General features: G+C 40.1%; 1 protein-coding gene across 3 annotated transcripts in view; it reads left to right on the top strand.

Annotated features, from left to right (window-relative positions):
* The window catches only part of Dse (dermatan sulfate epimerase), a 66,023-nt gene extending 50,974 nt beyond the window's left edge, over positions 1 to 15,049 (top strand). For all 3 annotated transcript variants that reach the window (XM_027402126.2, XM_027402127.2, XM_027402129.2), the window contains 3 exons: positions 1,673 to 1,912; positions 10,347 to 10,554; positions 12,488 to 15,049. In XM_027402126.2, coding sequence (XP_027257927.1) covers positions 1,673 to 1,912; positions 10,347 to 10,554; positions 12,488 to 14,249 — 2,210 coding nt within the window. In that variant the 3' untranslated portion in view covers positions 14,250 to 15,049. The remainder of the gene's footprint in view (positions 1 to 1,672; positions 1,913 to 10,346; positions 10,555 to 12,487) is intronic.
* Positions 15,050 to 21,204: the final 6,155 nt, after the last annotated feature.

Raw genomic sequence — 21,204 nt, 5'->3', positions numbered from 1 at the left:
TCTAGAATAACTTAAGGCCTATTTATATTGCCTGTAGTATCATTTTATATGGCTTGGAACGTAGCTTAGTGGTAAGGTCTTCCTAGCACGCAAGCCTCTAGGTTCAGTCCCAAAAAGAAAAGAAGAAAGGAGAGAAAGGAGGAAATATAATGAGAGAAAAAGAATTAATTAATTAATTAATTAATTAACATTATTTAGATTATCCATCAATAATTTGCCATACCCAGCCAACCATGGCTTTCCTTAAGTCTTGGGAAAAGCTTCCACTGACAACTTGAGTCTTGTACTGAATGACTTGTTTTCCAGTCCATAGAGTATTTTCATAGACACTGTCTGGAGAGACAGTGATTGTAAGAACAATTAGGGAAAGCCAGGTAGTGTGACATCTACAAAAGGGTAGCCAGGCTTTAATTGTTTGCCAGCCATGTTGCTATCTGGCTAGAGATGGAAGACAAGGACACAGGGAAGAAAAGTGACTGGAGTTTTATGTAGGATATAGGAGGACTGCTGGAAAGTGTGGCGCTGGATGGTAGCAAGAGCCAGAATACAATTGTCACCTCTATAACGAAGTGTGAGAGCAGGATGGTCCTCATGGCCTGAGAACATGGCTAGGCTTGGGACCTGAGTTAGGATCAGGGATTCTGGAGCCTGGGTCACTGTTGACCCTACGAGGTAGCCCATTGCCTAGAAGCCTGTGGTAGTTTGGTCAAACAGACATGACACACATACTTATGGATTAACTCACAGACTCCACCCATATTAGAAGCTAACCCTTACCTGGCATTGTGTTTTTAAAATGAGCCACCAAAACAAGGAAGGCTTCAAGTTCTAGGTTCAGACCAGAGTTTGTTCATTCTGAGTCATGTACCCAGGGTCTCAAATAAGCCAACTTTTCTGTGGCTTGGGGACAATAAGGGATAACTGGATTGTTGAAAGGATTAAGTAAGGTTCTTGTTCAATGCTGGGCAGATTGTAACATGAGGAGTTACTGTTACCTAAGTGAAAGAATTCTATCTAGAAAGCCAGTGTTTCTCCATCCAAAGATTGTGCAAACACAATCATCAGTGGATAAATCGGACAATGTGGTCATGTGAGGGAGTACTCGAACACAGTTGTACGGCTTGCCCAGTAAGAATCCCCAGCTGATTGGTCACACTATTAGATTTCAACCTGATTATTCTGTGGAATCTAAAAGTCCAGGAGGATGAGAGTTGTATTCCGTGATGAGACAAATTGAGAGAAGTATCTCTAGCATTTATAGTATTTTTCAGGTTATTATGTACATTAAAAGTTTTACAAAGTGATGAACTTCCAAAAGAATATTTTCAAGAAGTTTTTAGGAAAACTTATACTTTTAGGAAAACTTTTTTAGGAAAAAGTTAAATGCAAGTTGTGATGCAAATGTTTGGGTTACTTTAGTTCAATAAAAATTGGAAAATTACCCGATCCTCACTTAAAAGTTTTTGTTTATTTAGTTGGTAAGTGACCTGTATTCAGAAACATCTTAGCTGTATTATGGACTTAGTATAAACTAGAACAGGATGCAGTTTATCATGTGGACAAATTAAGATATATAATAATATAAACTGCTTGGATGACTTGCAGAGTTTTGTTTGGCCATGTTTTTATCCATGTTCTGTTCCATCCCCTTGTTATTATTTTCATCCTTCAGGGTACCTTCAAGAGGCCTATTTGTGGACCAAGCAAGTTCTGACCATCATGGAGAAGTCTCTGGTCTTGCTGAGAGAGGTGACAGATGGCTCTCTCTATGAAGGAGTTGCGTATGGCAGCTACACCACTAGGTCACTGTTCCAGTACATGTTTCTTGTTCAGAGGCACTTTGACATCAACCACTTCGGCCATCCATGGCTTAAGCAACACTTTGCCTTTATGTATAGGACCATCCTGCCAGGTATGGAGAAGAGGGAAACATTACATCAATTTTACTGTGACAATGAGCTAGAATAGCAAGGGGAAGGGGTTGTCTACTGAGAGGAAAGTTTCTGTTTTCTTTTTTGGATTTTTTTTATTAGTTCAAATTAGGAACAAGCTTGTTTCACATGTCAATCTCTTCCCCCCCTCCTCCCTCCTCCCCCCAATCCTCGACCTACCCCCCCATCCACTATCCACCCCCCAGGCAGGGTAGGGCCATTGATGGGTGCTCCCCAAAGTCCACCACATCATCCTGGGCGGGTCTAGGCCCTCCCCCATGTGTCCAGGCCAAGAGAGCATCCCTTCTCATGGGATGGGCTCTCAAAGTCCCTTCTTACACCAGGGAAAAATACTAATCCACTACCAGGGGCCCCCTAGAGTTCAGAGGCCTCCTAATTGACATCCATGTTCAGGGGTCTGGATCAATCCTGTACTGGCCTCCCAGACGGCATCTGGGATCCATGTGCTCCCCCTTGTACAGGGCAACTGATTCTGTCTCACCAGCCTGGTACCGACCCCTTTGATCTTCATTCCTCAGTGCATATCTGTGGGTGTCTGCCTCTGCTTCCATCAGCCACTGGATGAGGGCTCTAGGATGGCATGAAAAGTCTCATCAGTCTCATCATAGGGGAAGGGCATTTAGGTTATCCTCTCCACCATTACCTAGATTGTCAGTTCGTGTCATCCTTGTAGGTCTATGGAAATCTCCTTAGTGCCAGATCTCTCCTCAGACCTATAATGACTCCCTCTTAATATGGTATCTCTCATCCTGCTCTCCTCTATTCTTCCCCTAACTCAGTATTTCTTCTCTATTTCCTCCTCTCGTCTCCTCTTCTCCTCTCATTCTGGCAGCTCCCTCTCCCTTACCGTCATGCTCCCAATTACCTCAGGAGTTACTGCCCCTTCCCATTCCTGGGGTCCATGCATTTTTTTCCTTAGAGTCCTTCTTGTTTCCTAGTTTCTTTGTTGAAGAGGATTGTAGGCTGGTAATCCTTTGCTCCATGTCTAAAATTCATATATGAGTGAATACATACCATGTTTGTCTTTTTGTGACTGGGTTACCTCACCCAGGATGGTTTCTTCTAGTTCCATCCATTTGCTTGCAAATTTCAAGATTCCATTGCTTTTTTCTGCTGAGTAGTAAGTACTCCATTGTATAAACGTACCACATTTTCTCTATCCATTCTTCATCTGAGGGACATCTAGGTTGCTTCCTAGTTCTGGCTATTACAAACAATGCTGCTGTGAACATGGTTGAACATATGTCCTTGTTGTATGGACATGCATTATTTGGGTATATGCCCAAGAGAGGAATTGCTGGATCTTGAGGTAGACTGATTCACATTTTTCTTAGCAACCGTCATACTGATTTCCAAAGTGGCTGTACAAGTTTGCACTCCCACCAGCAGTGGAGGAGTGTTCTTTTTTCTCCACATCCTCTCCAGCATAAACTGTCATTGGTGTTTTTTATTTTAGCCATTCAGACAGGTGTGAGGTGGTATCTCAGAGTTGATGGGGACTGTGTTTTGGCAAGATTGCCATTTTTACTATGGTGATTCTACCTATCCAAGAGCATGGGAGATCTTTCCATTTTCTGGTATCTTCTTTAATTTCTTTCTTTAAAGACTCAAAGTTCTTACTGTACAGGCCTTTCACTTTTTTGGTTAGTGTTACACCAAGATATTTTATGTTGCTTGTGGATATTGTGAAGGGTGAAGTTTCTCTGATTTCTTTCTCATTGGATTTATAATCTGTATATAGTAGGGCTACTGTTTTTTTTAGTTAATTTTGTATCCTGCTACTTTGCTGAAGGTGTTTATCAGCTGTAGGAGTTACCTGGTAGAGTTTTTCAGGTCACTTATGTAGACTATCATATCATCTGCAAATAGTGAAAGTTTGACTTCTTCCTTTCCAATTTGTATCCCTTTGATCTCCTTTTGTTGTCTTATTGCTCTAGTTAGAACTTCAAGTACAATATTGAAGAGATATGGAGACAGTGGACAGCCTTGTCTTATTCCTGATTTTAGAGGAATAGCCTTGAGTTTCTTTCCATTTAGTTTGATGTTGGCTGTTGATTTGCGTATATTGCTTTTATCATGTTTAGGATGTTCTTGTTATTCCTGATCTCTCCAAGACCTTTATCATGAAGGGATGTTGGATTTTGTCAAAGGCTTTTTCAGCATCTATCGAGATGATCATGCGGTTTTTCTTTTTCAGTTTGTTTATATGGTGGATTACATTGATGGATTTTCATATGTTGAACCATCCTTGCATCCCTGGGATGAAGCCTACTTGATCATAGTGGATGATTTTTCTGATATGTTCTTGGATTCGATTCACCAATATTTTGTTGACTATTTTTGCATCGATGTTCATGAGGGTGTTGGTCTGTAGTTCTCTTTTTTACTTGTATCTTTGTATGGCTTGGGTATGAAAGTGATTGTTGCCTCATAGAAAGAGTTTGGCAATGTCCTTTCTGCTTCTGTTGTGTGGAACAACTTGTGCAGTACTTCTATTATCTGGCCCTGAGCTTTTTTTGGTTGGAAGGCTTTTGATGACTGCTTCTATTTCATTAGGGGTTCTAGGTCGATTTAAACTGCTTATCTGTTCTTGGTTTAATTTTGGTAAGTGATATCTATCCAAAAAAATGTCCATTTCCTTTAGATTTTCGAATTTTGTGGAGTACAGGTTTTCAAAGTATGACCTGACGATTCTATGGATTTCCTCAGTGTCTGTTGTTATATCGCCCTTTTCATTTCTGATTTTGTTAATTAGCATGCTCTCTGCCTTTTGGTTAGTTTGGCTAGAGATTTATCTATCTTGTTGATCTTCTCAAAGAACCAACTCTGTTTCATTGATTCTTTGTAATGTTTTCCTAGTTTCTGCAATAGATTTCAGCCCTCAGTTTAATTATTTCCTGGTGTCTACTCCTACATGGTGAGTTTGCTTCTTTTTGCTCTAAAGCTTTCAGTTGTTCTGTCAGTTCTCTAGTGTGACTTTTCTCCAGTTTTTTCATGTGGGCACTTAGTGCTATGAACTTCCCTCTTAGCACTGCTTTCAGGGTGTCCCATAAGTTCGGGTATGTTGTGTCTACATTCTCATTAAATTCTAGGAAGTCTTTAATTTCTTTTTGTATTTCTTCCTCAACCCAGGAATGGTGCAATTGGGTGTTATTCATTTTCTACTCGAATGTAGGTTTTCTGCAATTCGTATTGCTGTTGAATGCATGGTGTTGAATGCTGTTGAATGCATTGCTTTAATGCATGGTGGTCTGATAAGATACAGGGGGTTATTTCAATTCTTTTGTAACTGTGGAGGTTTGCTTTGCTGCCAACTATGTGGTCAGTTTTTGAGAAGGTTCCATGTGGCGCTGAGAAGAAGGTATATTCTTTTGTGTTTGGATGGAATGTTCTATAGATATCTGTTAAACCCAGTTGGGTCATAACTTCTGTTAGATCCTTTGTTTCTTTGTTAAGTTTCTGTCTGGTGGTCCTGTCTAGTGGTGAAAGTGGGCTGCTGAAGTCTCCTACTATAAGTGTGTGTGGTTTTATGTGTGGTTTGAGCTTTTGTAATGTTTCTTTTACAAATGTGGGTGCCTTAGTATTTGGGGATAGATGTTCAGAATTGAGATTTCATCTTGATGGACTTTTCCTGTGACGAGTATGAAATGCCCTTCTTCATCTCTTTTGATTGATTTTAGTTTGAAGTCTAATTTGATAGATATTAGGATTGCTACACCAGCTTCTTTCTTGGGCCCCTTTGATTGGAAAATCTTTTCCCAACCCTTTACTCTGAGGTAATGCCTGTCTTTGAAGTTGAGGTGTGTTTCTTGTATACAACAGAAGGATGGATTCTGTCTTCGTATCCATTCTCTTAGCCTGTATCTTTTTATGGGCAGGTTAAGACCATTGACATTAAGGGATATTAATATCCATTGATTGTTGGTTCTTGTTTGTTATGGATTTATTGTTGGTGGTGTCATTGTGTGTGTATTTTGCACTCTTCTTTCTTTTGTGTTTGGTAAAATTGGATTATTTATTGTCTATGCTTTTGTGAGTGTAGTTATCTTTGTTGGGTTGGGTTTTTCCTTCCAGAACTTTCTGTAGTGTTGCATTTGTGTATATGTATTGTTTAAGTCTGGTTTTGTCATGGAATATCTTGTTTTCTCCATCTATAGTGATTGAAAGTTTTGCTGGGTACAGTAGTCTGGGTTGGCATCCATGCTCCCTTAGTGTTTGTAGGATATCTATCTAGGACCTTCTAGCTTTCAAAATTTCCTTTGAGAAGTTTGGTGTGATTATGATAGGTCTGCCTTTATATGTTACTTGGCCTTTTTCCTTTGCTGCTCTTAATATTTTCTCCATTCTGTAGGTTTGGTGTTTTGATTATTATGTGTTGAGGGGACTTCTTTTTGTGACCCAGCCTGTTTGGTGTTCTGTAATCTTCTTGTATTTTCATAGGCATATCCTTCTGTAGGTTGGGGAAGTTTTCTTCTATGATTTTGTTGAATATGTTTTCTGTACCTTTGAACAGTATTTCTTCACCTTCTTCTATACATATTATTCTTAGGTTTGGCCTTTTTTACAGTGTACCATATTTCCTGGTTATTTTGTGTTAGGGATTTGTTGGACCTGAGATTTTCTTTGTTCGATGACTGTATATCCTCTAGCGAGTCTTCAACAACTGAGATTCTCTCTTCCATCTCTTGAATTCTATTGGTTATACTCACATCTTTAGTTCCTGATCATTTGTCCAGCCTTTCTATTTCCAGCATCCCCTCATTCTGTGTTTTCTTTACTGTGTCTATTTCAGCTTTCATGCTTTGAACTGTTTTGATTGCTTCCTTCACTTGTTTGGTTGTTTTTTCTTGGCTTTCTTTAGATTCTTTAAGAGATTTGTTTACTTCTTAAATTTTTTGGTTTGTCTTTTCCTCCATTTCATGTAATTTTTGCTTGTTTTTTCTTCTATTTCTTTAAGGGATTTTCTTGTTTCCTCTTTAAAGGTCTCTATCATCTTCCTAATATAATTTTTGAGGTCCATCTCTTCTTCATCCTTTGTGTTGGGCTTTTCAGATCTTGCTGGTGTGGAGTCCCTAGATTGTGGTGGTGTCATATTGGTCTTTCTGTTGTTGAGTGTGTTCTTACTCTGTCTTCTTCCCATCCCTTCTTCCAGTGAATGCAGATGGTGTCTCTCCCTCTCTTTGGTGGCAGGCGGAGGGCTCAGTCTCTGGAGGCAGCTGGATGGCAGAGGGTGGTGGGTGCACAAAGGTGGGGTGTGTCTGGACTCAGGGTGGGCCTTCCTGGTCTGGGCAGGTCCACTCTTGCCCAGGTGGGCTCAGGCAGAAACGAGCAGGGGTTGATGGGGGTGTTTGTGGGGGGGGAGGGGGCAGAGCCACGCCCAGACTTACCTGAGGCTTCGGCGCCCACCGTAGGACCAAGTTTTTGTTTTCACCCAAGAAAAATATAAGAACTATATACAAATCAAATATTTCTGATCTAGCTCAAAGATTGGCAGTTTCAGTATTATAAAGGTTGGAACATGGTGGATCAAATATAGTTTGATCCACAGTCCTTTCATTTTATATTTAAACTTCATAGACATAAACTCATTTTCATGAACCTAAACAAGATACAATCATTAATGACTATACTTCAGTTCTCTTTCTGAGATCTATGCTAAGCCTATTGTAGATTTGGATTTTAAGTTTTTCCATTCCAACTCTACAGAATTGAAGTGAATAGTAGATTATATACACATTTTGTATTGGAAGCTTATCATTTTCTTTGAGTGTGTTTTGTTGAGACAAGATGTAGTTCAGTAGTAGAATATTAGCTAAACACATAAGACCCTGGTTACAATTGATTCCTGGTTACAAAAGAAAAAAGTGGTAAAACTACAGTGAAATACCATGATGTACATATCTGATTAAATATTTTGTTGGAATAAAAATCATAGACTATAAAGAACAAAACAAAAAATGATATAAAACTTTTTAGTTACATACTGCTATGCCATTGTGTATCTATTTATATGATTTGATAACTTACTCATTTATAAGACATCTTTATAATCCTCCCCTTTTCTAAAACAGGACTAAGATCAGAAAATTTAGAAGATAAATTTTCATCAGGGTGGATTTTTTTTCCCTTGGAAAATACAATTTTTGATGATTCTGATGGCTAATTTCCTAGTTACTTTTCTGTATGACAGAAACAAACAAACAAACAAACAAAAACCCAAACAAACAAACAAACAAAAACAAAAACCCCAACAAAAAGCAACTTCCGAAGATGAGTTTGTCTTATAATTAATAATTATAGATAATAATTATTTTGGCTTATGGTAAATCCCAGAGGGATCGATAGCAGAAAAGACATGGCAACAGGATGGGAAGGTATGAGAGCAGGAGGGGGAAGCTCCCTGATCGAATTGCATCTGCATACAGGAACGAGGGAACGAGAGAGAGAGAGAGAGAGAGAGAGAGAGAGAGAGAGAGAGAGAGAGAGAGTGAGTGAATGCAGGAAACTGAGGCAGGCTATAAAGCCTCAAAACCTGTCCCCAGTGTCATACTTATTCCAGCAAGACCTCACCTCCTAAAGGTTCCATAACTGTTCTAAACACTGACACCAGCTCGGGACTGAGTGTTCAAACATGTGAACCTACAGTGGACATTTCATATTGAAACCATAACAATTGCTGATTGTCAGCTTGATACAGTGGTAAGGGTGTTTCAATGAACAATTATCTAAATTGGATGGTGTGTGTGCATGTCTATGAGAGTTTGTCTTGATTATATTATTTGTTCCCTGTGAGTGACACCATCCCCTAGGAAGGGGGTTCTGACCCATGTGAGTGGAGAAAGCTAGCTGAGTGCTATATACATGCATCTATCCACTGCTGTCTGCTCCTGACTGTGAATGCAATAGTGAAAACTAACACCTGAGACCTCCTCTGACCTCCATGCAAACACCGTGTGGAGTGAATATTTTCATTCACACTGATATGCACACACACAAAGATTTAAAAAAACAATGCATAGCAAATAACTATTTAAAGATTCGGTTTAGATGCACCCTAAGAACTCTATGGCTTATTGTTAGACTTAGAAATGAAGTATATTTTGTGGTTTTTCTTGATAATTGAGGATTGTCTACTAGTGTAGGAGAACTTGAGGAGTCCCCAGTGCTGAAATCTAACAGCAAAGCCCCCTCAGGGCTTGGGACTGCAGAAAGCATATGTGTGGTCATATCCTAAGGTGTACAAGGCAGTAAGAATGCATTTAAGAGGGGACTTAGGCCAATCGGTGGTGGCACATGCTTTTAATCCCAGCACTCATGAAGCAGAGGCAGGGGGAGCTCTATGAGCTGAGTTTGAGGCCAGCCTGGTCTACAGAGTGAGTTCCAGGACAGACTCCAAAGCTACACAGAGACACCCTGTCTTGAAAAAAACAAAAGAGGGGACTTAGCTATATGTGCTGATTAATGCAACAAACTTATCTCTAAGCCAGGCATTGCAATGGACGATTTAAGATTTAAAGATGTCCTCTGATTTTAAGGAACTTGTAGTATAAGTTTTGAAATACCATATTTTATAATTATGTTAGAAGATTGCTTATAAAGCTATTGGAAATCAAATTATTAGCTAGAAATACATTCATGGTAGCATTTTAGAAGAGATTCTGCTTTTTTTATCCTTTCAATATGTTCTCAACCTCTCTCTCTCTCTCTCTCTCTCTCTCTCTCTCTCTCTCTCTCTGTTGTGTTTGATGTTATAGTAATGATTATTCTGGCACAGGGTTTTCTTCCTTTCTCCTCAGTGATATCTGAATTTGCTTTTGATTTTCTTCTGTAACTCCAATAATGATACCTGTCCTCATGGTCCTTGTAGTTTTTGTTTTTCTCCTTTAAATTCCAGAAATTTGCATTAGTAGAGCTTTATTGGGAATTCAGCTTTTGTCTTCACCCTTATAGGCAAAGTAAGTTTTACCTTATTGGAAGCCTATGAAATCAAAGCACCCACTTTCTGGCCTTGGCCTAGAATGCAAGTTGAGATGCAAAAAAAGCCTAGTGCCATTCCAGCTTCAGGACCATACCTGCAGAAGATGGTATTTGTTGTAGATGCAAGCCTCATCATTCATTACATGAACATTGGAGAGTGAGGAAGAGGGCAATGTGTACATGCTAAGAGGTGTGCCACATCTGTTACCAACAACAGGTTGTTATATGACAGATCCAAGCTTGTGCACAGTAGAAGGCTTTCAGGGTAATTATGGTAAATTGGTATAGCATAGGATACAAACATCACAGTTTTATTTACTGTTGGCTGTGATTTTAAAACAGGCTTGATGATCTTTGTTTGGACCTCTATAGGAATATACAGTTTTAAACTCAGTCTTTTCAAACTTCTTTCTGCAGGGTTTCAAAGAACTGTGGCCATTGCAGACTCAAATTACAACTGGTTTTATGGTCCAGAAAGCCAATTAGTGTTCCTGGATAAATTTGTCATGCGTAATGGCAGTGGAAACTGGCTAGCTGACCAAATCAGAAAGAACCGTGTGGTAGAAGGTCCAGGCACACCATCCAAAGGGCAGCGCTGGTGCACTCTACACACAGAATTTCTCTGGTAAGACATGTTAAGCTGCAATGAAATGCTACCCGGATTCGTGCTATGCACTATGTTTTTCTATAAAACAAACGAAAAACCCCTTCACCTAAGAAAATATACCTTTAATTCAAGCCTTAGCAATGTCAAAACCTCTATTAGAAACAGTTCTTAACGTTGATGATCTAATTACCATTTGCATTCTTGGTTTTCTTAGAGATGTCTTAAGCTTGGGCTGTTTTATAGATGAACCTGCTTTGCTTAGATTTTATGTCATTCATTTTTTTAAAAATTGTAGGAGAGAACTCACAATTTTGACCAGATTAATCTGATGATCACACCCCTCAAAAATGTAGTAGAATAGTTTATTTTGTCATGGTAAATCGAGTATTATAATCCTCTAATAATGGCATGGCTATTCCCAGTGTTTTACAGTTTCACTTTGATAATAAAAAGACCATGTAATTCTTTTTGTTGTAATCTTTTAAGCCTAGAAGAAGCTTGGGCCTCATTTTTTTTTTTTTAAGTGTTGCCAAGTATGTGGGCCTCAAATAAGTTAAAATCAAGGTGACTGCTAATGGTTGGGTTTTTCAAAGCTATTGAAATTTGCATTTAGCTCCCAAATCAGCTTTCTGTAGAATTTTCTTGCCTTTATTCTTTCCCCCCCTAAAATTTAAATAAGGATAAAAAAAATATTAAAGCAGTAGCTACCTGTCATTTAACCAGCATTGTGAAACTCCTTTCACAGATGAATTGCAGATATGATTGCAATGATTCCTTTGCTCCTCTCAGGGGTATGCAGTAATTACATGATTGTATTTTCACTTACCCATAAAAAGGCACCCAAGAGAGTTCTAGGAAGCAGGCTGTAGGAGTTAGATTAATGCTACATCTAAAGTTTAAATCTGCCTTTTTAAGAATAAACCTACCAAGAGCTGGAAAAAAAATGGTCATTTAGCTTCATGTGTATTTGTTATCTTCCTTATGCAAATGTTGTGCTAGACCTCAGTACAGAGAGGATTTCTGATGTTCTGACACTGAGACTCTAGAAATGGAGAAAAACAAACATCAGTAAGACCAACTCGAGCACAGGTGACTGTTAACTGGGCAAAAGAACGTATGAGCTAGAAATGAATCACTGCCTCTTCCTGAAGCAGCAGATACGTGATCTTAGCAAGGCAGTTATCCTAGCTCATCAAAAATAAGCATCTGTGTGCTGAACCACTGTAGCATTTTGTGTTATCATATTCCATTAATGAACATTAAACATAAATAAAACTAAGGCATTTCTTATCTCAGAAGTATGGCTTATCTTCAGATTAAACAAAGCAACATCTTTGGTTCTGGGCTCAGCAGTAGCCACACTTTTAAATGTTCCCAGTATTAGTTTCTTGTAATTTAACCAATTTATACTTTTTGGTATGCTATTTACAGTAAGGTGTGTCTCCACTGTGAAGTTCTATCCTGCTTTACAGTTTTAGAGGGAAAGAGTCTGCCAGCAGCACAGACTGCAGACTGAATGTAAGCTCCTGTAGAGTAGCTCTTTGGTGCAGGTCCAGCTGGATGTTAGGATCCACAGCCCGATGTGGAAGGAGTTCCCTAGAGTAGGAGCCTGTTGGCCAGAAGTTTGATGAGATTTTTAAATCTATGGGCCCCAGCAATTTGGGAGGCAACTCTGAAATTGCCAAGTGAAGAAGATCCAAGTAGAGGTTAATGGCAGAAATTGTTTCTGACTCCAGCCCAGGATCACTTGTCCCTTGAAGTCCCCAGTACTTGCTCTTGTGCATGCTGATCTGTGTGTGTTTGTGACATGTCCCTTATATGTTCCCCTGCTCTGGGTGGCATCTGTAGATTACCTTTTGCAGCCACATTACCATGTGACATCATAATTCTAGTGAGTTCTTTTTACTTCCATCAGAAAACCATTTAATTTTTAAAAACTTAATCCCTTCAGGTATGATGCCAGCTTGAAATCAGTTCCACCTCCAGATTTTGGCACCCCAACATTGCATTATTTTGAAGACTGGGGTGTTGTGACTTACGGAAGTGCCCTGCCTGCAGAAATTAATAGATCGTTCCTCTCCTTCAAGTCAGGAAAACTTGGGGGGCGTGCGATTTATGACATAGTCCACAGAAACAAATATAAAGATTGGATCAAAGGGTGGAGAAATTTTAATGCAGGACATGAACATCCTGACCAAAACTCTTTCACTTTCGCCCCCAATGGCGTGCCTTTCATTACTGAGGCCCTCTATGGGCCGAAGTACACCTTCTTCAACAACGTCCTGATGTTTTCTCCAGCTGTGTCTAAGAGTTGCTTTTCTCCCTGGGAGGGTCAGGTCACAGAAGATTGTTCATCAAAATGGTCAAAATACAAGCATGACCTGGCAGCCAGCTGTCAGGGGAGAGTAGTTGCAGCAGAGGAGAAAGATGGGGTTGTTTTCATCCGGGGAGAAGGCGTAGGAGCTTACAACCCCCTGCTCAACCTGAAGAACATTCAGCGCAATCTGGTCCTCCTGCACCCGCAGCTTCTCCTGCTTGTTGACCAGATACACCTGGGAGAGGAGAGCCCCCTGGAGACAGCTGCAAGTTTCTTCCACAATGTGGATGTGCCTTTTGAGGAGACCGTGGTGGATGGGGTCCATGGAGCTTTCATCCGGCAGCGAGATGGTCTCTATAAAATGTACTGGATGGATGATACTGGTTATAGTGAAAAAGCAACCTTTGCCTCAGTGACATATCCTCGGGGCTATCCCTACAATGGGACAAATTATGTGAATGTCACCATGCACCTGCGAAGCCCCATCACCAGGGCAGCTTACCTCTTCATCGGGCCATCTGTGGATGTCCAGAGCTTTAGCATCCATGGAGACCCTCAGCGGTTAGATGTTTTCGTAGCTACCAGTGAACATGCCTATGCAACTTACCTGTGGACAGGTGAGAGCCCAGGGCAATCTGCCTTTGCACAGGTGATTGCAGATCATCAGAAAATTCTGTTTGACCGGAGTTCAGCCATCAAGAGCACCACCGTCCCCGAAGTGAAAGATTATGCTGCTATCGTGGAGCACAGTCTGCAGCATTTTAAGCCAGTGTTCCAGCTGCTGGAGAAGCAGATCCTATCTCGAGTCCAGAACACAGCTAGCTTTAGGAAGACTGCTGAGCGCCTGCTGAGGTTTTCTGATAAGAGACAGACGGAGGAAGCCATTGACAGGATTTTTGCCATATCCCAACAACAGCGGCAGCAACAAGGCAAGTCGAAGAAAAGCCGAAGGGCAGGTAAGCGTTACAAGTTTGTGGATGCCGTCCCAGATATTTTTGCACAGATTGAGGTCAATGAGAAGAAGGTTCGACAGAAAGCTCAGATTTTGGCACAGAAAGAACTGCCCATAGATGAAGATGAAGAAATGAAAGACCTTTTGGATTTTGCTGATGTTACATACGAAAAACATAAAAACGGGGGTTCCGTGAAAGGTGGCTTCGGACAGATGCGGATGGTGACAACAAGTCGCAACAGAGCCCCTTCACTGTCAGCCTCATACACCAGACTCTTCTTGATTCTGAACATTGCCATCTTCCTTGTCATGCTGGCAATGCAACTGACTTATTTCCAGAGGGCTCAGAGCCTCCATGGCCAAAGGTGTCTTTATGCAGTCCTCCTAGTAGATAGCTGTGTCTTACTGTGGTTGTATTCCTCCTGTTCTCAATCACAATGCTAACACCAAAGCCATGAGCCATTTTATGAGAGTGCATACAAAAAAAAAAAGTATTTTCCCCAATTTGTTATAATTTCTCCCTCAGATTTATTTTGACAAATTTAAGGGTCAACGTTTTCACACAGAAAAGCAGGGGTGTGGACCCACAAAGGATGTATGTAAGGTGTAAGAATGGCCTTGTCTGTCCCCTAGGATTTCTGTGAGTGTTTGGCTTTGCTGAATGACCAGTTCCTATTGTCAGAGACAAAACACCTGTTCTTTATGTCATATTTCTCTTAATATAAACAAAATGATTTATACAGAATTGGGTTGTGTTACATTAATTTAATGATAGTAGAAACTTCCATGTACTGTATTATGGAACATACTGAGACACATAATTCCATGCAATACAGGCTTTTAAAATATTAATGATGGGAACTGTAACTGTAGGACCTGGAAGCTGTTAAAATAACATGATAAAATGATGGCATAACATTGTAAAGAAACTGAAAGTTTTTTTATGGAAAACATCTACAGATGAACATTTCTTTGATGATATTGGTCAATTCAGGCATGGGATTTGTGACTTTATACATTCATTGTCTTTTTGAGAAATAACATAATTACAGATAATTATCTTTCCCTTCTATATAAAATGTTTGCAGACCCAATAGTAAAGTTTTCAAAATAAACTATTTTGTATCTTGAATCTCAATACCAAAGAATATGGGACTAAAGTTTTGGTGTGATCCTTATGTTTTTTATTAGGAAGCTTTCTTTGAATTTATTTTGCTAAATAAACCAATCATAATTATGATTTCCCCTCTGGTGTGCTTCTTCCGTGTTCCATTAAATTCAAAGTATATTTACATTTTCCAAAATCTTTCAAGAGAGGTCTTCGTTTAGATATGCATTCATTAAACTTACTTGATTTTTGGAAAACATAATTTCACTGTTTATATTATTCCTGTTTAAGCATGTTTTAAACGTTTAACACAGAATCTAAGTTCTGGTTCCCTAAGTAAGTAAGGTTTCTGTAATTATGTGCAGTCAAGTCCTTAGGAACTAACAGCAGCATAGGATGATGGGTATGTAGTCCACGACTTCTGCTTGAGCAGAAGAAAATGTTACACTTGTACCAAAAGCATAAATCATCTTGCATATAGTATATTTGAGTTGATATATTTCTCCCCTGAAAATGGGGAATGTACTAGGCAAACATTTTAGAGTAAGGACATGCTCACTGATGTATGAAGCTAAGTGTAATAACAGTCCCATCTCTTGCGAGGCCTTTATGTTCATAGAAACATCAGGAGGCATCAAAGAGAAGCCCAGGGGAACTCCTCTGAACACCTTTTCATGGTTCTAATTTGAATGTTTCAGACAAGGAAAACTTCAACTTGGCTTTTAGCTTCACTACTCTTCTTATACTCAAAGGCTGGAAACTAACTTCTGAGGAAGTAGTTTGTCCCTCTCCGGGCATCTCTAGAGAGGATGTCATTACACACTGTTTAAAGAATAGTGTTTTCAGAAGAACAAAGCTTCCGTTTGTCCCATCGTGATTGCTCTTACTGGAATTTATACTTCCTTTGTGTGACAGATTCTCCGTTTACTTAACTCTCACTCAACATTCCTCTCTTACTCTTTCTCATTCAGTAAGATGAATTGTCTGAAATGATAAAAAGGGAATTTAATGACGGAGGGTTGGGGGGAAGGATTACTCTTTGAGATTACCAAGAAAAGCTGACCTCAGCTCCAAAGCATAGGCAAGGTTTGTAAGTTTGAAAGTGGTCTAGACAATGCATTAGTCCCCATTGCATGATCCTGTTTAACCAGAACATGCCCTCACTTTTGATGTAACTTTTAAAAATATGTTAATATTGCATCTTTTGAGTTTTCCTTCTTATGAATGGTGACATTCTTTGGTATTTCATTTTAAAAAAGAATTTCTTGGATGTTTTCTTAAGTGACCAAGTAAAAAATCATGCTAAAATGAATCAGATCTCTTCATAATGGACATGTTTTTATATCAGGGACACTGTATAGTTGGGTCAAACTAAGGAACTCTTTGTATCTTCAATTAAACCAGCAATGCTAGAGCCCCTTGAAACTGAGCATTCACTGTGGACTTGGTCTCAGTGCTGCTCACAGTGAAAGGAAGAGTTTGTGGCTAATCTATGAGCTGTTGTTCAGGACAGAGCAGGACTCTGGGTCCCAGCCTCCAAGGAATTATGAGTTAGCACAGAGTTAGACTGTGTGGTGAATGTAACATAGCACTGCGTTTAGAGATGATTAGCTTTTAAGCGTCTATGGCAATGCTGTGAAAACATTCTTTGGATATAATTGAGGAATAGGTGAATCCTCAGAGTTTGCCAGCCACCCCTAGTCTAGCCAAAAGGGTGAGCTCTAGGTTAGGTAAAGAGACCTTGTCTCATAACTCAAGTGGAAGGGAATAGACCAGGATGCCTGATGTCACCTGGAGGCCTTGGAACATGAGCACACCCTATTAATAATTTTTAAAGTAAGTCTTCGTGTTTACTTAGAATTATAAAATGAGATTGACATGGCTATAGTTACAGATACAAGGTCTGACTGGTGCAGAACGGATAAAGGGAGATGGAGGAGAACATAGAGTAAAGTGGAAACTTGGGTTAGGAGATATACCGGTGAGTTTGACCTCAAGGGTGGTAAATATGTAGATTATGAAATTTAAATCAGAAGACTCTTGCTAGTAGCCCCAGCTGCTGCAATGCAGATGACAGCTGTTAGGATCAGAGATCGGCATTCTACAACAGAGCAGAGGGTGGATTGGTCTTCAAAGCATTGCTAGGACTTTGGACTTTATTCTGTATCGAGGGCTCCTTAACCTTTTTTGATGACTCAGCATAACTAAGGGATATGATATAAACCCATTACTGAGAGAACATTGGAGAATTTTTATGGTATGGGAATTGTGTATGGAGGATGATTTCACATATCCTTCTGTTTTAAAAACTTGAAGTTGCTTTGATATGCCCCCACATCTTAGTCTGGTTTTGTCTGAATTTAATGTAATTCTATAGATTGAGAAAATTATAAACAATATATGTCCTTTGACTCACAGTCTGCCTGCTGGGAAATCAGAGATCCCGATGCCAAATACCATGAGGACTTTCTTTTTGCAACAGGACACAGCCAAAGCTAGTACATGGAGAAAAGAGATGGACCAAACTTAGGAAAAGGGCCACACTGTGTCTTTGATAACTAACCTACTTGTGGAGGCTCCTTCTTCTCAAGGCCATCATGATGGCAGTAACATTTCAACAAGTGGTTTGGAGGGGACATTCAAACCATACGACTCCATATTCCATACTCACACTCTAGGGGAGGGTACCTCTCTAGCTGGAATTCACTGTAAGCAATGGGGAGACACTATGGAATTTTCTCTATATGAGGCCACTGGCAGTAGGACCAACATCTAACACTAATGCACAAACTGACTTGGTGGGGCCCATTATATATGGAGAGAGACCTTGCCCAGCCTAGACACGGGTGTGTGAGGTAGAGAGGTTCCTTGGTCCTGCCTCAATGAGAGGATGGGACACACTTAGTAGACTTCCTAGGGGAGGCCTTACCCTCTCTGAGGAGCAGATGGGAAAAGGGGCAGTGGGAGGAGTGGGAGAAGAGGAGGGAGGGGGAACTGGGATTGGAATGTAAAAAATATATATTAATAAAAAATTGAAAAACAAGAATTTTCTCTTTAAATGACAAGACTTGCATTATAGAAAGACAATTACGGCTTCAAGGTAGATAGACCAGTGGTAGGATTAGAGGTTATTTCCATAGTCTACAGAGAAGACAATTAGCTCCTTGACAGCTCACAGACAAAATGTGTGACTGAAAGTATGGTACTTTGTGGGAGTGTTGACCAGACAAAGGAGGAGTCAAGATTAGTCATGATGTGTGTGTGTCTTAGTCCTGCCTGTCATACAAGAATTTCCCTTCCTTTGTGATTATGCCTCACTTGCCTGGCTATCCCTTAACCCCAGGAAACTGCCCAGATTGTCCTGTCATTCTCCTTTCAGGCTGCCTTCTCCAGGGATTGGCATGGCTGGAGTATGGAGTGGGTAGTGGAGAGTGAAGGAGGAAGGATGCTACACAGTGTGTAGATGGGAGGACAACTAGAAGGTATTGAATTTCCTCTTCCACCTTGAGCCCCCATCCCAGGCATCCGACTCAGGTTGAGCCATCTCATCAGCGACAAAGAGATCTTATTATTCCTCTGTCTCTCTTCCACAAGAGACTGCAATCCCTCAGAGAAGGGTGGGAGGTTCTTACACAGTGCCTGGCCTGTATTATACTTTTCATTCAAACAGCGACAATGACTTGGTAGACTTAAGGGCATGGGCTATCAAAGAGCACAGTCCAAGAAGACTTTAGCATCGATCTTGCTATAAACTTAATGTGCTCCCACCAAATTGCAGCTGGACCCTCAGTGGGATGTTTAGGGAATGGGGCTTTGGGAATATGATAAAGTCATGTGGGTGAATCTGTCCTCTTATGTAGAAGCTAGTCTTATACAAGAGACTCTAGACAGGTCCCTTGTTTCTTCTACAATGAGGGTTGACAGTGGAAAACAGCCACTTATGAACCATAACACTGTTCCCAAGTTTCCAGTTCCTCTGGCTTCAGCTTTGCAGCCTCCAGAATTCAAAAATACATAGTTCTTGTTTATAGAGTTTATATCGTTGTTACACTGGATGGATCAACTCAGAGCTGAATTTCTTGTAATAAATGTTGTTAACTAGTCACAGAGAGGCCCTATGAAATGTCCAAATAGATCCTGGAGCTGACTCAACATGATCAGACTCTAAGCTACATTGCAAGCCCTGAAGACCCAAAACTCCATCTCCATGACAACATGCTCATGAAAGACAGACATTAACTTGAGCACAAGTGGATGCTGCTGAGTGGACAAGAGCTCAAATGCCAAAGCACAACCTAAAATAACATTCAATCTGTGTGGGGTGTTGGAAACCACAGGCAATCCACCCACACTCCCAAGTGTCAGGAGCTGCCTGGGCAAGAACTTCTGGGGTGCCAGACTTGTGCAACCCTGAAAGCATGGCCATCTGGCACTCCAGACTCCTGGAGAACACAGGCCAATGCACTGTGGGTGTGGAGAAGTGGGCAGCCATGTGGCAGGTAGGGTTACACAGCTGGACTTCTAGCCACACCTTCGTGAGTTCACAAATTTCCTGAAAAGGCCTGTGGCAAGAAGGGTGTCACGCATCTGTGACCATGTGTTTGCTCTGCTGTTAAGTAGTATTTCTGTCTTGCCCTGGGGCTTAAGGGCCCTTATAGTCTACCTGGTGAGAGGATCTTTGTAAACTCACTATTAAGAAGTCATTTCTTATTTTTTAAAAAAATTAGATTTAGATTTAGATGCCAGAGGAAGAAGTAAGGAATAAAGGATTATTTGATAATTCTGAAAAATAAGTTTGCTTTTTAAAATAGTTTATGAAGAGTCCATTTGCTAGGCTTATTTCTATAAAAATAGGTTAAAATAGGAAAGATATGCTCGGTCCAGATTTGTATCATCATTAAGCACTCTTGGTGACAATGGTAATAACACCAACTTACTAAGGGCTAGCAGGTTTCAAAGACTGTAACCTACAGCCCACTGTCACAAATGGGAAGCTAGGCTCAGAGAAACAGCCAGCAATGACTGCAGGCTATGGTATGAATCTCAAAATAAGTTCCAATACATGAATTTTAATTATTTGGAGTTCACAAAATACCACATACTAACTATTTAAAATATTGAGCTATATATAGTTATATGGAAAACATGAAATCATCACTACCACATTTTAAACTATTAATGGTGTGATCCCTAATATTCAACTTTGGGGCAAAGTAGATTGTTTGTTTACTAAAGATACTCTAGGGGGATTTCCACAATGAGATGTTACTGCTACTATGTGCCAGAGTTTAGAATGCCACAGCACAGCCTGTGGGAAGTATAAATGAAAAACATCAGCATAAATTAGACTTCTGTTTTTCCCCTCTAGCTGTATCTTACATTCAAACTGGGATTCATAAACTCAGACTCAGAAAAAAAAGACTTTTACCTTCATAAACATAAAATGATGTCCTAACAGGTCTCCTTATCTTAATTTAATACTTATTATTCTTCAGCTATTGCCCTTAAGTCATAAATGTTTGTGGTTTTCAAGTGATTGACAAGAACGGCAGAGTCATTGTAAGAGTGTAATGCTTTTAATTGGCTAATACTATATATGAAACTCATCCACTTAGCTCCTAAGAAAGCAAGATTTGTTGGGGTTCTTAATGGAAGGTGTGGAGACACAGACAGGCCAGCCATTTTTCACACTCAGCACACTATGGCAGACAGCCAAACAGCTGCCACTCACTTTGTTTTGTTAAAATAGGATTACACGGGAGGAAAAATGAAGCCACAACTTGTTTTGATTTGCTATTTAAAAAAACTTTTCATTGAATTTTTTTTCACTTCTTGTAAATTTGGGTCTTTTGTTTTGTTTTGTTTAATTCCCCTATGGTCTTTCCTGGTTCCTTGCTCTTTTTTTTTTTTTTTTTTAATTTTCTTTGTATTTATCCTTTGTGTCTTTCACATCATGTATCTTTTTATTTAAATTTAGTTTTCATTTTACATACCAACCCCAGTTCCCCCTCCCTCCCCTTTCTCCCCCCACCTCACCCCCATCCTTCCCACCCCCATCCACTCCTCAGAGGGGATTAGGTCTTCCTTGGGGAGTCAACAGTCTGGCATACCAAGTTGAGGCAGGACCAAGTCCCTCCCCCTGTATCAAGGCTGAGCAAGGTATCCCACCATAGGGAGTGGGCTCCAAAAAGCCAGTTCATGCCCCTGGGATAGGTCCTGCTGCCACTGTTACCCACACTGTGCTGTTGCTGGGCATGTATACACTGTGTGGTTATGCTATCTAACCAATCA

This window comes from Cricetulus griseus, chromosome 2 (genome assembly GCF_003668045.3).
Source record: "Cricetulus griseus strain 17A/GY chromosome 2, alternate assembly CriGri-PICRH-1.0, whole genome shotgun sequence".
In the NCBI taxonomy this organism is placed as follows: Eukaryota; Metazoa; Chordata; class Mammalia; order Rodentia; family Cricetidae; genus Cricetulus; species Cricetulus griseus.
This window is presented reverse-complemented; position numbering and strand designations above follow the sequence as displayed.